We start from the raw sequence: 17676 nt of genomic DNA, 5'->3' as shown, positions 1-17676 counted from the left end.
TCCTGGATTTTCCATTGTTTGATTTCTCTGCCAAACAGTTACTTATATAGTACCATATCGAATTTTGTCTCTTTTCTGGAATATTATTATGTATCTTCAATCTCTTCGATTTAACGTCAGATGTCGTGCAACAGAATTCTGTGATAAACATTTGGATTGGATTTCTTTCCAAAGCTTGTTGTGTGTCAGACTACAAATCCAAACGTTAGGGATTCAGACCTCAGTCAGACTGGGTATGTTTTCTGTCACCTATAATTCCTTCTACCTCTGGTAATGATTTGTATATGTGGAAAATGCCAAGTTGCATCATGGCTTGGAGTTTGTTCTGCTGTAGTTCCTCCTATTGGTGACTTTAAAAGTGAGAGAAATGTGGAGAAACACCATTGCCAATAGGAATGTGTTTTAGTAAATCACTGTAGTGCTTAATCTGAACATTGAGGACAGCATTAGTTTTAATAATTCTTTTATGCTTGTTAGAGCATACCAGAAAATATAAGTAAAATACAAAACTCTCTAATGGTTTTACAATCTGTATTTCATTATTATTTGGAATATATTTCATTTATAAATTCTTTGAAATGAAATAAATGTTAGAATTATATTAGGATAGATAAAAAGTACATACTAATCAATATCCACAGATAGCTTCAGTAAATATATCAGATTATACAAGATTCTTATCATTCATAATTAATTATTTCAATATTGTATCATTGATATTTTGTGTAGTAATGCCAGTCAAATACTTTTCATTTCTGCAAAATGTTTCAGGGAAAGCAACCAAGATATTCTGGACTTTATGAGTGAGCATAATATTACAGAAAGCAAAGATCTAGAAAGTTATTATATTCAGAAGATTGTTGACATTGCATCAAATCTTAATTCAAAGTCCATAGTGTGGCAGGAGGTCTTTGATAATGAAGTTAGACTTAGTGCTGACACTGTTGTCCACATTTGGACAGGTGACCGAAATGAAGAATTGGATTCTGTAAGTAATATTTCATCTTACGTGTGATTTCAATCTGCAGCTAGAATTTTATGCAAGCATAAAAGAAACACAAGGTTAAACAGTTTGAACTTGCAGTTCAAAGCAGATCATTTTTATGGTATGAAGTTTCCATTCTGTTAGCTCTACAAGACACAGACGTAGTGAAATGAGTAAGTTGTGTTACAGAAGTAATATTTAATCAGAGAATGGTCTTAATTTTAAAATAGTGTTGTACTTTCATGTGGTATGGAGTTAATAAGATACATTTGTTCTGCGTAAAAAAATTATTGATAATTAGTAAAATGAGTGTGAAATGTACTTTATCTTCAAAGTACAATTAGAACAAAAAACTAAGAAGTATTTTAATTTTGAGGCTTCAGATTTCTATATTACTGAGATTTCAATTACAAAGAATAATCAGACAGAGCAGAAAGATGACTGAGATCTGTAATTATTTGTCCATGATTCTTCACACAAACAAAGGCTTATCAATACAAATTACTACCAAAACATATGGTTGTGGAAGGCACAGGCAATAATCCTTTAATATTCATTCATACATTCATTCTGTCTGTCTGTCTATTCCATAGACACCAACCTTTGGGGATGTGGTTTGATCTAGGTAGACATTAAGAAAGGGAAGCAATAATAATAATAATAATAATAATAATAATGATAATAATAATATGAAAAGGACAGATTGCTATTCACCACACAGAGAAGGCATTGGGTTCCAGGCAGGCACAGTAAAAAAGAATTCTAGAAAGATTTCAGCTTTTGGACAAAGCCCCTCTTCAGAAGTAGAAAACCCTCACACATTCCAACAACAACAAGACTACAACACACACACACACACACACACACACACACACACACACACACACATTGTCTCCTGATGCTAAGGCTTAATCTAGAGCATTTTTCTCTTGTAAATTTTCAGTTACATACAGTTCTGAATGTGTCTTTCTTTCCGCCCTTTTTTGTGACAGTTTGACTACAGTTAGTCTCAAGTTGTCAGTTGAATACACCTTTAAGAATGCAGTTTCTTTAGTGAACAAATCATCTCACTAACAAAAATTCCACCTAATCCTGCTGATTTTTTGCTTGTGAGCCTATCAGTAATCTGCAGAATGTTACCTGTGTCTATTACAGGAAGTGCATAAAGCAGATTTTTCGGGAGATACAGTGTAAACCTACTTTTATGTTCTCATATTTGATTTGATTTGATTTTGACAGGGAAGCTAAAACAGCTTTGGTCTAACTCGCAACTGCCCACACGGAAACTGAGCTTATTGTGTGGCATCTCTCCTTGTATATCTAGTAAAGCCAACCAATGCCCTTAAATAGTGCAAGGAGTCCCTTTACCAGTTTTTTGTTAGACACAATTTCTACAGGTCTAGTTGTCCCAAAGGATCTGTATCTTTTGCTCTCCAATGCCATGCATTCGCAGATTAGGTGTGATAGTTTCTTCACCCTCATCACAGATCCTACATTTAGGATCTTCTTCCATTATACCCATTGTGTGTAGGTGTTTCTTGAAATTACCATGGCCGGCAATCAGTTCAGTGATGAGTTTAATCTCTTTCCTGTTCAATCCCAGGATTACAGATCTTCTTTTAAAACATGGCTTAGGCATCATTACCTTACCATGTTTTTGTTTATGGACCTCGGTCCAATATTCTACGTGCTGTTTCCTAAGCCAGTTCTGTAGTTCTAGTTTGATCATAGCCTTGGTGATGTCAGGATATGTTCCGGTCCAATAAATGGAGTCGTTGCCCCCAACCTGGCCAATCTGTCAGCTTGTTCATTGCCACAGATCCCTGAGTGGCCAGAGACCCACACTAGGTTTACCCTATTGCTTCCCCCTAGCCCCACCAGAGCCCTGTGACATTCTGCAACAATCTTGGATCTTGTTGCAGGAGCTGCCACTGATTTCAGGGCTGCCTGGTTGTCTGAATAGATGTAGATGCTATGGTCCTTGTAGCACCTATGCATATTCTCCTCCACACATGCCCTGGTTGCAGTAATTTGAGCTTGGAATACCAAGGTCAGTTTTCCTAGAGAGATGATGCCCTCTAGTCTTGGCTGAACTCCGTACACCCCTTCTCCAATGCCTTGGCCTGATTTTGACCCATCGGTGAACCAAACAATGTCCCCCGTACAGTGTCGAACTGTTTTCTCCCATTGCTTCCTGCTTCCAATTATTATATTGTAAGGCTTGTTGAAGCAGTTGGGAGTTATTATGTAGTCGGCCGGCATTTCCCCAGCCATTCCTATATTCACTTCACTCACTATCTTAGTGTGTGGTTCTGGATATCCCAATGAGATCCAGTTTTTACCAGTTTTGAGTCTGTATGCCCCAGCTGCTGCCTCCATCTTGACCCGAAGGTGTAGTGGAGGCATGTCCCACATAGCTTCCATCCCAGCAGTTGGTGAGCTGCTAATTCCACCTGTTATGGCTAAGCAAGCCAGTCTCTGCACCTTAGCTGCAACATGCTGTTCTACCTTCTCCGACCACACTATGGCCCTGTAGGAAATCCTAGGTCTAACCACAGTGGTGTATATCCAGTGCATACCTCTGGGTCTTAGGCGCTCTTAATGTGAGGGGTCCATGTTAGTTTCTCATCTAAGGTTATCCCTAGATAGTCTCTGCACCTTAGCTGCAACATGCTGTTCTACCTTCTCCGACCACACTATGGCCCTGTAGGAAATCCTAGGTCTAACCACAGTGGTGTATATCCAGTGCATACCTCTGGGTCTTAGGCGCTCTTAATGTGAGGGGTCCATGTTAGTTTCTCATCTAAGGTTATCCCTAGATATTTCACTATCCTCTTCACAGGTGGAGTTTCATCGAAGAGCTTTAGATTCCAACTTGAGTGTTGGATATGCCTCTTCATGAATGGCACCACAACAGTCTTCTTAGGATCACCCTTATCCTGTTTAATGCACCAGTCTTGCACAATGTCCAATGTGCCTTGTGCCGTGTTTCTAACTGTGTAAGTAAATTTGTGAAATATTACTGTGACAAGGTCATCTGTGTATCCTTGACAAAAGCATTGGCTAGAATTTAGTTCCTTAATGAGTTTGTTCACTACTAGATTCCACCATAAAGGGGACAGAACTCCTCCTTGTGGGCAAACTCTAGTGGTGTTTATTTCCATCTTTTCATTCATCATGGTAGCCTCTACCTTCCTTCCCCTAAGCATGGCCCTGGTCCACCTACATATAGTGGTTCCTAGGTCATGCACCTCGGCTGCCTTTACCATGGAATCGAAGGTTGTGTTACTGAAGGCCCTCTAGATTTCCAGGAAGATGCAGAGGCCTGTTCCTTGGAAGTGAAGTGCGTTCTCCACTTCTCCACCCTCCCAATGAGTTGGTGGAGAGCTTTCCCATATTTAATATTTTCTCACTGTTTAAGACTTTTTATCACTTCTGTCAAAATACCTATGCCTATAGTGTTAATTTACACCCAATTTTGCATCAACATATAATTTTCCCAAGATTTACGCATTATGAAAAAATGTTGTCGGAGAAAAAACTGGCTTAAAATGATGCTGGAATGGCGTTGGCCATCAAGTAGTGTTTACAAACTCTACATGGTTAAGTTTTTGAGCCCCGCGGCACTCCACTCAGTGCATTTGAACCAGTAAATGGGTAAAAGTTGGAACAATTTGTGCCATATCTCCTGCCAATTCCAAGCTCTACTTGGTGACTGATGGGAGTATAAGTAGGTTCATTAAAAATCATGACCAATCACAAACATTGCCTAGTTTGCATGTTTCATTGTTTGGCCACTTGCTGCGCTATTTGACACCTTCACTCACTTTCTGTTGCTCAATTGTTTTTGGCTTAAACACAGCGCCAGTTACATATTTTTTCATATTGAGCAAAACGTGTTTCAAGAATTTATTCTCGTTGTCAAGTGCAGTATTTATGTATGTATTTTTGTGATGTTATACAAACAGTGTGAGTGATAGTTCACATGTGTGGTTTCCTGCATAACTCAGGAGGCACAGTACTTGCTAGCCTCAAAAAGATGACTACAGTGCAAGAGATGCAGAACAACACATGTGCAAACACCACACAAAATACTTATGCAAATATTTGCACTTGACAGTGAGAAAAAATTGTGAAAACATATTGTGGTATGCATGGAAAAATATGTAACTGTTGCAGTGTTTCATTATTTAAATAATGAGTGACAGCTGCAGGCTTTCCAATGACATTGGTTATGATGTATAAAATTGAGTCAGATGTTTCTAATTCCCAGACAGTTGCCAGTTCCAGTGACATCAGCAGTTTTTATTACACAATAAACCTCTATCAGCTAATAAAAAAGTTTCTGACTAGTATTTTGATGCCTATTATGTACAGATATCATTCATAAAGTGTAAAAATGCAAAGGGTAACCTATACATCACTTTTATAGCTTAAAACATTATTTCCCTCATTTTACATTTTCACGCATCTTACACCATTTTTATGAAATACTTGAAAAGTGTAAAAGCAGGGTTTCCCTGCACATATATAAAAAGAGATGACACCATATGAACGCTACCAGAACTTCTAGGAACGTGTCTCACATATTGTTCATCTCAGTGCATGTAGTTACTGGTTCCAAAAATTCCTGACTTAAACTATGTCTTATTGTAGTGTTGTTAAATTTCCTGGCAGAATAAAACTTGTATGCCAGACCAGGACTCATTAAACATTTGTTTTCCCTTTCTCCTTTAACTGCCCAATTGATTTTTAGATAAATATTTTTCACAGTACAATATTTAGGTCATCTTTTAACACAGCAGAAGTTACACATTTCTCAACATTCTCTTCCATTTTCTCTTTCATGTTTCACACATTTACATAAAATTCTCAGGCCTTTTTTTCCGTAAGTTAGTGTGTGACATTCACCTAAGCTGGCAACACATCATTGCCTGTAATTAATTTAAGACATTTTGAAACTATGGATGTTAAACTTGATTAGGAGGTGATGATATTCATTTGTATCAACATGTTCTTTCTTTTTTCTTTTATTTTTTTATGTTTTTTAAGGTAACTGCTGCTGGCCACTACACATTGCTGTCAGAGTGCTGGTATCTGGACCATCTCAGCACTGGTGGAGACTGGCAGAAATATTATGAGTGTGAGCCACTGGATTTCTCTCCATACAATGAATCCCAATATGACTTGGTGATTGGTGGGGAGGCTGCAATGTGGGCAGAAGTAAGTAAACTTCAGCTGTGGTATTCACAAGAATTCTTCTAGACTTTCTCAGTCACATAATTATCAAAGCAAACGGTTTCATGACACGTACAATGTAAAATGTAGCATCCATATATAATTTTTCTTATGTCAGTAAATTGACAATGACGTGCAAAGAAATCTTTACACAGAGTTGTGCAAGAAACATTTCAAAGAAATACATCTGTTGAAACTTCCTGGATAGTGTGCTGGGCCAGACTTTAATCCATATACTTACATACAATGGAGCCATCCAAGCAAGCCTTGTAGCCTAAATCAAAGCTTCCCTGCAAAAAATGAATTTGTTGTGATAGTTCTCATGAGTGTTTGGGAAACTTGCACCAGTATTTCCCACACATTCTTTCTCCCAGTCTAGTACATCACGTTTTTAGTTACATCAAACAACAGAAAATCTGGAATGGAAAAAAAAAAAAAAAAAAAAAAAAAAAAAAAAAAAAAATATGAAGCAAGATACACTGGACTTCCGGGAATCCGGCCCTCAGTAGTCCAGCCTCTCAGTAGTGTGGCGCACATCCAAAAACAAGTGCACAATGAATTATCATGCACAACAATGCTTAGTTAAACAATGCCTTATATACTGTATTTGAAATTGTAGCTTTCTCTACAGTTTGGAATCGTGTCTTCTAAAAGGAAACACGTTACGCTAGACCTCAAGCAGAAACCCGAAATTTTAGATAAATCGAGGTTCTTCACAGAAAGCCATTGCTGTTGAGTTCAATGTTGGATGAGCAACTATTTATGACATCAAAAAGAGAGAAGATATTATTTGACAGTACTCAACACAAATGGACAGTGAGTTGGGAAAATGGAAGGTTATGCGAAAGAGTGAGAATGAAGAACTGGACGTAGCTGTTCATAGATGGTTCATACAACAACACAGTAAAGGAATTCCAGTCAGTGGCCTGATTATAAAGGAAAAAGCAGCCACATTTAACAAACAACAATTGACAATGCTCCCAGTTATCCTTGAGGTGTTTCTCCAAGGTTCGATGGTATACAAGCACTCTTTCTCCCACCCAGTATGACAGCCCTAATTCAGCCCATGGACCAGGGAATTTTCTGATCAGTTGAACATCATTATTGACATTCACTTCTCATTGTCTTGCTGAATGAAAGTGAAAACTACTCTATCGAGACTATGCTGAAGGTGTGGAAAGCAATTAACATACATGATGTTGTTTTCCAAGCAGCTGAAGCATGGGATAAAGTGGAGAGTGCTACCATAATGAAGAGCTGGAGCAAATTGTGGCCATCCAGCGATGCTGAGTTCGATCCAGTAGTGAGTGACACTGCAATGAGCCAGTCAATTCGAAATTATCAATTACTTTGTACACTGACATGTTCCACAACCTTTCAGGAGGATACGCACATGTGTCAAAAAGGCTTGGCCGTTTGTCTCTGCCTCATGTCAGAGGCATTCACACATAAGCTTCGCTTCGGAGCGCGCGCACACACACACACGCGCACACACGCACACACACACACGCACACACACACACACACACACACACACACACACACACACACACACACACCTGTGATTTAGTCATACAGTAAGCATGGCGGCACAGTATTCGTTTGAAGAATGAGATACGGTTTTTGTTTATGGACTAGCTGACGGTAATGTGCATGAAGCTCAGTGGTTGTATGAGGAACGGTAACCACCAAAACGCCACCTACACCCACAAACTTTTACAGCAATTCACCAGTCACTTGGTGAAACAGGCTCATTAGCAGGATATCATGGTGATGCTGGAAGACCTCAAACATGACGGGATGCTGCATTTGAAGGAACTGTGAGCACTTTGAGATAGCACCTACAACGAGTACTCAAGTGGTTGGACATGACATGGGGGTCACTCATTGGTTAGTCTGGGAGGTTTTGAGGGATGATGGCCAGCATCCATTTAGTTTCCACCATCTTCAAGACTTAAGTCCTGTGGCAGACTATCAACACAAGCTAGGGTTTTGCCGGTGGTTTCTGCAATGTGTAGCACAAGATCCCGACTTCTCCGCCATTGTGTTGTTTACAGACGAGTGCTTCTTCCATTGGGATGGCCTTTACAACACTCGAAACGTTCATTACTGGGAAAGGGGAAACCATCATGTCAAGTACATCCACAGACACCAGGAACAATTTTAGCTCAACATTTGGGCAGGCATTGTGGGTGACCATCTGACTGGGCCGGTCTGTCTACCTCTGCAACTTACCGGGGCAGATTATCTTCACTTTTTGCAAGAAACTCTGTCCAGCCTGCTGGAAGATGTTCCCCTGGACATACTGCTATGCATGTGGTTGCAGCATGATGGGGCACCCGCACATAAGTCATGCTGTGCATGGATATTTAAATGAACTCTTCGATGGCTGGGTGATTGGTAGAGGTGCTTCTAGGACATGGCACCTGTGTTCACTAGACCTCACGCCACCGGACTTTTTCCTGTGCGGATTCTTCAACGTTCTAGTTCACCCACCCAGATGCGAACCACCTAGAAACGAAGAGGAACTTATGGATCACATTCAACATGCCGCCAATCACATCAGGGCAATGCCAGGAATCTTTGAAAGAGTTCAGCAAAACACCTTTCGACATTACAAAGCTGGTGTCACGTCAAAGGGTCGCCAGTTTGAGCACCTGCTTTAAGTAAACAATGTCCTGGCTACAAAAAAGGCCCTTTTCAGGGCCTACACAATTTGTAAAAGAGTTTCTGTACACAAACTAATAGCTGTTGATGGATTTGTTTGCGGTACATTTAATCATGAAACTACATTGGATGTGTTGGGACACTGGCAGATTCGCCCCCAGACCCCCAGAATGGAAGGCTGGTGGGCTACCACCGAGTGTGTGGGCCTCCTTGTATACTTCACAATCTCCGGCAGGCAAAGCATTCGCGGTCATGCGTTGTCCAGAGCATCCGACAACAGGGCAATCCCACAGTCAATTGAAGCGCGTGGTGCCAAGTTTCTGTAGTTTAAAAATTGTGCACTGTCAACCTGCACAACTTTAGTAATTTTGGTTCCTACTGGCATGAGCTATCCAGAGTTAAAATTTCGTGGCACAATTTTTCTCCACCCTGTATGAACTAGGACTTCACTGAACTGATTGCAACAGGCATTGGTATGTTCTGTGGTTTGGGTCTTAAATGTATTTCTCGTGAAGGTACTTTCGAATATCAGTGCTGAAGATATTGACACCAGTTGAGTGTTTGCTTTTTAAAGAAATAATAATTTTTCTTACTTCCTGTAGTGTTATAGGCACTTTGCCTGTCTTCTCTGTAGAATTTGGGAAATGATCTTTCAGTATTTTTAAGGCCTCTTCTAGGGAACCATTGTGTCTTGTTTTCTCAGCAATGCTTAAAATGTGCTCATTTTTGATTCAGTCTGTTGATTTTCTACTTGTCTACCTTCATTACTGGGAACAATGTTTTGGGGCGTACTGGAACAAGGCACCAGTCTCACTACTTACCACTTTCCATACTGTTCATTTTTTTACTAGATTTATTAATTTTGGTGCACAGATATAAACTTTTGACTTCTGAATAACTTTACTTAGTATTTTACAGTATTTTTATAGTGATTTAGCTGGTGGTTGTCGTCTGAATTTTTTGTGGTGATGTGCAGCTCTCGTTTCTTTTTGCATGAAATCTTAATACCAGTGATTATCCAGGAGTTATTGGTATGTTCTATGGTTTGGGTCTTAAATGTATTTCTCATGAAGGTACTTTCAAATATCAGTGCTGCTTCATTACTGAAAACATTGAAACATTGTACTTTGAATTCACATTTTCTAAATTATACACAGGTATCTAGTCTGTGGCTTGGAGATGTGATTTAAAAGTCTGAATGCTTTCATCATTAATTGTCCTAACTATTTACCAATTGGGGCCACCATCATTCTCATAGATACTTGCACTATTTATAGTGAGTCCTTGTCCATCATGGTCAGAGAGACCATTCAAGGCTTGACTGTTAGTTGTATCGCCTATTTTGGTCTGGTGTATAGATATATTATCATTCGGTGTGCTTGTAAATAAAGTTATTCCAGTAGGGAAGCTAACTACAGAAGCAAGATAATATGTGGACATCAGATTTTCTAGGTCTGATCTGTCTCCGAAATTTGTTAGAAAGTTTACATTGAAGTCCCCAAGCACTATCACATCTCTTTTGTGTTTGAATAAGTATATTAAGAGAGCTAACTTCTTCAAAATGAGACTAAAGTTCCCTGAGGGTGTCTGTGCACTGTAACTACTGATTCCCCCAAACTAGCTTTGGTGGCAAATATTACCATCATCAGTGGGTTCTCTGGTACCGCATGCCACAGTTCTTGAATCTGCGTGAGATGGCATGGACGTCGAAGACACGTAGAGGTCTTTGCACCATCACGCCGTAAGCCGTGGCCCCACGCGCCTCCTGGCCCACGTTTAACGTGAGGGCGCCACGGTGGAACACATGGTCTCAGCGGCCAATAGCATCATCCTCGATCACGTATTTAAGCACCTGCCTCTCGCTCCACCAGTCAGTCTAACCTTGGTGTGCACCTATCAACATTTCAACTCAGACAGCGTATTTATGTTCTTGTTCCAGGTACGAGTGGACGTGGTTGATTATTTAGGTTCTTGTGACTCTGTTGTTCCCATCTTGTTTTTCATAAGGTCCTTCATTGTTTGTGTCCATCTGCTCCCGTTTGCGTTGTTGTTCGCAGGTCGCTCTTTTCTTCGCGGCAACCCCATGACCGGAACGGTCACGGTTACAACAGGTTCTTTAAATCTAAAACATGCATAAAATAGCATATATACAATAACACATTATAATATTTTTACTGTTCATTTTTTGAAATATAATTTTCTGTGGATACTTCCATACTACCTTATTTACTGTACATTATGGCATGTTTTTAAGAATTGTTGTCACTTTTCACAGCATATTTTCTGTGTGTTTTTTGTTGCTGTTTTTTTTTTCCTCAGTGCAACTGTGTGAGCAGCTGTTAGTAAACAAATACAAAGAGGTGAACTTAAGTATGTCTGTGTTATACGCTTGGGGTTGCGGTAATGTTGTGGAATATGGTTATGGTGTGTTCTAGGCTGTTACTTAGTTATTCTTGTACTCACATTCATTGGACGGCTTGTGACTGATTCTATCCACAGAAAAGCGGAACTTTCGCAATGCATCCAACGAATGTGAATACACGAATAACTAAGTAACAACCCAGTACACAGCAAAACTGTATTCTACAACACTACTGCAGCTCCAAGTGTATAACACTGACATAAGTAAGTTCACCTATTAGTATTTGTTTACTAACAGCCACCCACACACTTGCAGATGACATGATGTACACTGAGAAAAAAATGGCAACAGAAAAAGCACAGAAAATATGCTGCTAACAGCAATGACAATTCTTAAAAACTTGCCATAACAGTAAGGTTGTATGGAAGTATCCACAGAAAACTATATTTCAAAAAACAAACAGTAAAAATGTAAGAATGTGTTACTGTGTTTGTATAACTGTGCTAATATCTTAATGTTTTATAGCGTTAAAGAAATCACTGATGACAGCAATATTTGTTACCAAAACTGGTTTTCAGGGAATAAATAAGTAAACAGATAAATAAATAAGTAAACAGATAACAAAGTGTTTTGCATCAAGGCAGACTCACAATTCCCATATTGATGTTTTTATATGCAAACATGGACCAAATGGAAGGGTTCCAAGATAAAGTTATTGATTTATGGGAGTTATTCAAAGACAGTTCTATGGCACACACTTCCAAATGTTGTTCTAAACAATAATTCTGGACATTTTACATGAGGAGTAAGAGTTGGAGGGATAGCAGGGCAAAGAGGAGGGGAAATGCTGTAGCACTGTGTGTGGGATATGGTGTGGGGCATGGCAAGGACAGTGTAGTGGTCTGCTAGATGCAGCATTGGGAGGCCGTGTTGAGGGGATGTGGGGGGGGGGGGGGGGGGAGAAGGGGAAAGGACTCTGTTGATATGCTGGGATGAATCCATATGGCTTGGGCTGTGAAGAAGTCATTGAAGTCAGTGTTGCATGGCATGCTCAGCAATTAAGTGGTCCAGTTGTCTCTTGGCCACAGTTTGGCTGTGGCCCGTCGTACAGACAGCCAGACAGCTTGTTGGTGTCCATGTACCATGCCACATAGTGGTTACAACCAAGTTGGTAGACCAAATGGCTCCTTTCACAGTTATTTCTATCTGTGATGGGGCAGGAAATGCGTTTGATGGAACAGTTAATAGTGGTCACTTGAAACCATCTAGGACTGGATCAGCTGAATTATGTTCTCCACCAGGGTTTTTAGTACATCTCATTGTCCAGAATGAGATTTTCACTCTGCAGCGGAGTGTGCGCTGATATGAAACTTCCTGGCAGATTAAAACTGTGTGCCTGACCGAGACTCGAACTCGGGACCTTTGCCTTTCGCGGGCAAGTGCTCTACCAACTGAGCTACCGAAGCACGACTCATGCCCGGTACTCACAGCTTTACTTCTGCCAGTACCTCGTCTCCTACCTTCCAAACTTTACAGAAGCTCTCCTGCTGGCAGAAGTAAAGCTGTGAGTACCGGGCGTGAGTCGTGCTCTGAAATGAGAAATATCCTCATCACTACTCTCTCCACTCCCACAGTGGTATTCCACTGCCCCCTCAACCTACGCAATATCCTTGTCCATCCCTATTCCACTCTTGTTCCCAACTCCTAGCCCCAAGGCCCATACGCCTGAAAAAGATGTCCCATACACCCTCCCATTTCCACCCACTACAACGCTATCAAAGACATTTCCTGCCTCGTCAGTTGCTGGGCCACATGCAAATGGAGTCACACAGTGTACCACTGAGTGCCATTCTTTGTGGGCATGACCACTAATGAGCTGTCTGTATGCATGAACGGTCACCGCCAAATTGTGGGTGACAGACATCTGGGCCACCCAGTTGCTGAGCATGGGGCACAACACTGTGTGCTTGACTTCAAAGGCTGCTTCACAGCCTCACCATCTGGATTCTTCCCACCAACACACAATCTTCTGAATTGTACAGGTGGGAACTCTCCCCCCATCTTCCACCTGCCTCATACCCTTTCCTGCTCCCACTCCAATCCAGCCTCTCACACACCTTCTTCTCCATCTCCTTTCCCCATCCCTGCACCCTCATCCCAGCACACCTGCATAGCCTTTTACCATTTGCTGCATCTCCTTCCCCTCACCCTCTTTCCTCCCCCCATCCAACAGTTGCCTAATGTTGCACCTAGCAGCCCATGATCCTATCGTCAACATGCCTCTGGACACTCACACAGGCAGCACTGCAGCATCTGTATCCATCTCCACCCTGCTATCCTTTCCCCTCCTTGCCCCACACCTTTTCTATACCCCCACTACCCAACCTTGCTGCTGAAATGTGTGTGTGTGCATGAGAGGGGGGGGGGGGGGGAGAGAGAGAGAGAGAGAGAGAGAGAGAGAGAGAGAGAGAGAGAGAGAGAGAGAGATATGCTACTCATTTTCTGCGCTGTGTTGAGCAGAAATCTATTCTGAGCTATAGTTATACCATACGAATGACTGTGATGAGTGCCTGTGCAGTTTCCTGTTTATACCATTCTGAGCAAATGGGTAAACCAAAAGAAAGATGGTGAAACCCAGTGCTGGCATAGAGCTTACTCTTTCCAAAGGCTCCAATGATGATGCCAAGGTAAACCCTGCAGCCCAAGACCATAAGAGTTAGAGGTCACACAAGATAACTTGGCCTGTGAACAGAAACACATTCTTGTTCTCGATGCTGGGCAAATTCACCTCTCTTTTCCAATGTGGGCAGGCACCTCAGTTGCCTATCGCTTACTGAACTGTGCACTTCATCTGTTACAAGCGAAACACACTCTGTCCAAGTCGTATACACTTCAGGAATGAAGGCGTGCACATGCTGGCTGCACTGCAGTCTATCTGATAAGACTCTAAAGAAACTATTCAGCAAAAAAAAAAAAAAATATTCTCGTGCATCTCATGGCCTCATTTGTTAGTGTTATAATGTCATGACCGCATACTTATTGTGATACTTCTATATTAAACGAAGTACTGTTCAAAATTTGAATACTTTGCAATGGAGTCACTATATATTTTGATTTGTTACATGTTAGATCATATACTGCTACATGCACAATGGACCTAATGTATTGAATTTTTCTTTAGACTTGAGATGAGATCTAAATTAATTGCTAATCTTGAGAAAATGGATTGTAAATGGTGTACTTTCTTCAGATTGTGTGTGCAAGTGAAATATTCATAACATTCCTTATATCTTATAAAGGGTCCAGAATACCAAAAAGAATTTTAGGCAAATGATAGCATGTGGAATGGAGAATATTTTACTGTATTGCTAACATGCAAAACTTTCTTACCTATTGCAATATACAAGTAACTACAGATTTTTTTTCCAGTGAAATAACATCATTATTTTAAGAGCTTTTTCTAGATGGTGAAATGAGAATTGGTATTGGTTAGTAATAGTGTAAGTGAAGGAATTGTACTTCTATTTTTATACTGAGCGCAAGCTTCTCATAAGCTGTTGACCTTATTCGTCCTCAATTGTTTGATCAATATTAGACATTTTCAGGATTTTTCACAGTTGCAGCTGCATTATCATATTATCAAGGTGAAATTGTGTAAACCCTACCACGTTTTGGGAAAAGAAGCGAATTTTAACACACCAACAAGAGAGTGAAAAAAAGATCTGTAAGACAGGTGAAAATAAATTGCTCCTACTGCTGCAATTTCAGTATAATCCCGTAGCCATTTTGTTTTTAATAATAAACTATTGACTTGTCTACTTATTGGTTGTAGTGGCATAACATGTTAACATGGTGGCTTGCAGTCTCGCTAGTTGATGCTCACAAGTTCATGTGATAGGAATTTGTGTGCAGGTTTCAGCTGTGGATCTAAACCTCCCCTACTAAACGGTGCTGAGCACAAGGGAGCTGCTATCACCACTGTTGCTCACTTCCCTACCCCCACCTTCCACACAGCTGGGACCTAATAATACTGCACACACTCTACCTCTCATGTGACAGTGTGAGATCATCTCAGACATAAACTCTGTGCCAGTGCCATTATCCAAGATATTGAGGAACAGCTACAACAGTTGTGGGTCAGCTTGCCTCGGACAGGATACAATGGCTTCCACACCCTTCCCAACTGAATCAGTGCTGTCATCCAGGTCAGAAACAGGGGTGGGGTGAGAGGTTGGAATGTCGTACTGATAAGCATGCTGATACTGACAATTTCTTTATAAATTTGACTCAGTTTTGTAGTCAGTGAAATAACATCAGATACCCTCTCAACTTGTGATGTTTAGTTTCGCTCTCTCCTCCCTTCTGGATGCTTTAATCTCCTTGTCAGGCCCTATGCACAATACTGTTATCAGATTTACAGTGTATACTACATTAGAAGCAAAGGGAAATTTAGGAAAAGTAAGAATATTAGAATTAAATCTCGAATCATCATATGTATGGCAAGTTGTCATGCTGTGAGTGAACCATGTTACATGTTCATAAATAATGTCTATCTTTATACTTGCCATGAGCTACAAATATAGAGGAGAGTACACACAATAGCAAAAAATACATTAGTTCAATAATAGCAACAAGGATTTTATTATTTAACATTATAATTATATTCAAAAAGATTTCGAATAACTAGTCAAAGAGAGAAATTTGGTAATTCTTGCTCTCTCTCATTACTCTTTCTTTCACTTAACAGGTAGTAGATGAAAGCAATGTTGAATCGAGGGTATGGCCTCGTGCTGCGGCGGTGGCTGAAAGATTGTGGTCACCGAGGAGTGCTGTAGATACTGATGATGCAGCTTCACGAATTGAAGAGCACTATTGTCGTCTGCGAAGACGTGGTATAAATGCACAACCCCCAAATGGCCCAGGCTATTGTGCATAGATAGTTAATATCAGTTATTACAAAATGTTGTATAGTTTTCACAAACATTATCACGGTACATAACAGTCAATAAGGAGGGCTGTAAATGTAAAGATAAATAACAAAGGGAGAAACAGTTTTCTTCCTTGAACTGGTATTTAATATTGAAATCAGGCTGTGTGAATTTTTGTGTGCGTTTTAGTTTTTAAGTCTTAAATGCTGTACAGTGTTAAATCTCTTTCATATTGTGTATTCATTGAGAATATGTATTTAGGCTTGAGCTGCCATTAGATTTGAGAAATTGATGTGTCGAAAAAAAAAAAAAAAAAAAATCTTTAGACTTGCAGTTTTCTTTATGATGTGAAATAAGTTTGTTAGACATTATTATTACTGTTCCTGATAGATGTCCTATGGAACATCATTTGTTTGGTAGATGTGCTAGAATTTTTAATTATTTGTACAGAGTGTGAGAGAGAGAGAACAAAAATATTGTAAGTATTGTCAGTAATGTACTACATTCTGCGTAGATCATTGGCTCATATGGTCACTACTCACTAGTCATGTTGCAGACATTTGCCATGGTGTCTCAAATGTATTAAAGAAGTAAAGATAAAAATACTGTGTGTTACTGAGAGAGAGAGAGACAGGCAGAGAGAGAGAGAGAGAGAGAGAGAGAGAGAGAGAGAGAGTTTGTGAGTGAGTGATCTCCCCAATCCCAATGCAGCTGAACACATCTTTTTATTTTCTACCAGGTAGTAGATCAAAGCAATGTTGAATGGAGGGTATGGCCTCATGCTGTGGTGGTGTACGTGTACTGGTTATAACTGACCCCAGTTTCCTTGTTTCTGTTTGTTACTTGTAAGCCAGCTCTCTTGTCCTATCTTAATATGTAGCTAGTCTTTACTGTCAGTAAGAGAAGGAATTATTTTAAGAAAATAAAAGTGTAAAAGAAGTTCCTTCAGCAAAAACTGAGTTGCTCAATGAAGATTAAATTATTGCTGTAATTGTTGCTGTGTATTTTTGTAATCATGCAGAACTCATTATCTTTTACTCTCTTGTAACACTGTTGGTAATAAAATTTTCATTTTCAATCTGTATCATGAATAGATTCCTTTTGTATGACAACTGATTATTTTCTTAAAATGCGCAAAACATGGGACTGATTTGGTTAACAGTCTGACTGAAAGAAATATCTTGCAGGTAATTTTCACAGTTGCTTTCTCTATATTTATTTCCCACAGTTTAATATGGCCTAAATAATTAAAGTATTGTGTAAGGTCTGAGGATGATGATGATGATGATGATGATTATTATTATTATTATTATTATTATTATTATTATTATTATTATTGGATTTTCAAGATTTAGACTGTAAGCTACATGGTTTCTTAGCTCAGTTCTAAATTTTTCTTGCTATAAACAGTTTTCAGGACCAAATAAGGACTGGTACTAACAGAACCATTATGCTCCTCAGATGAAATAGTGGTTGTGGCAACTGGCCACAGTCTA

The 17676-nt window shown here is 39.8% G+C and overlaps 1 protein-coding gene across 1 annotated transcript in view; it reads left to right on the top strand.

Moving 5' to 3' along the window:
- The window catches only part of LOC126483805 (beta-hexosaminidase subunit beta-like), a 131382-nt gene extending 114148 nt beyond the window's left edge, over positions 1 to 17234 (top strand). The window contains exons 7-9 of the mRNA XM_050106987.1: positions 772 to 988; positions 6038 to 6208; positions 16000 to 17234. Of these exons, the coding sequence (XP_049962944.1) occupies positions 772 to 988; positions 6038 to 6208; positions 16000 to 16188 (577 nt within the window). The 3' untranslated portion in view covers positions 16189 to 17234. The remainder of the gene's footprint in view (positions 1 to 771; positions 989 to 6037; positions 6209 to 15999) is intronic.
- The last annotated feature ends 442 nt before the right edge of the window (positions 17235 to 17676 follow it).

This window comes from Schistocerca serialis, chromosome 6 (assembly GCF_023864345.2).
Source record: "Schistocerca serialis cubense isolate TAMUIC-IGC-003099 chromosome 6, iqSchSeri2.2, whole genome shotgun sequence".
NCBI lineage: Eukaryota > Metazoa > Arthropoda > Insecta > Orthoptera > Acrididae > Schistocerca > Schistocerca serialis.
The sequence above is the reverse complement of the archived record's forward strand: the minus strand, read 5'-3'. Positions and strand labels throughout refer to the sequence as shown.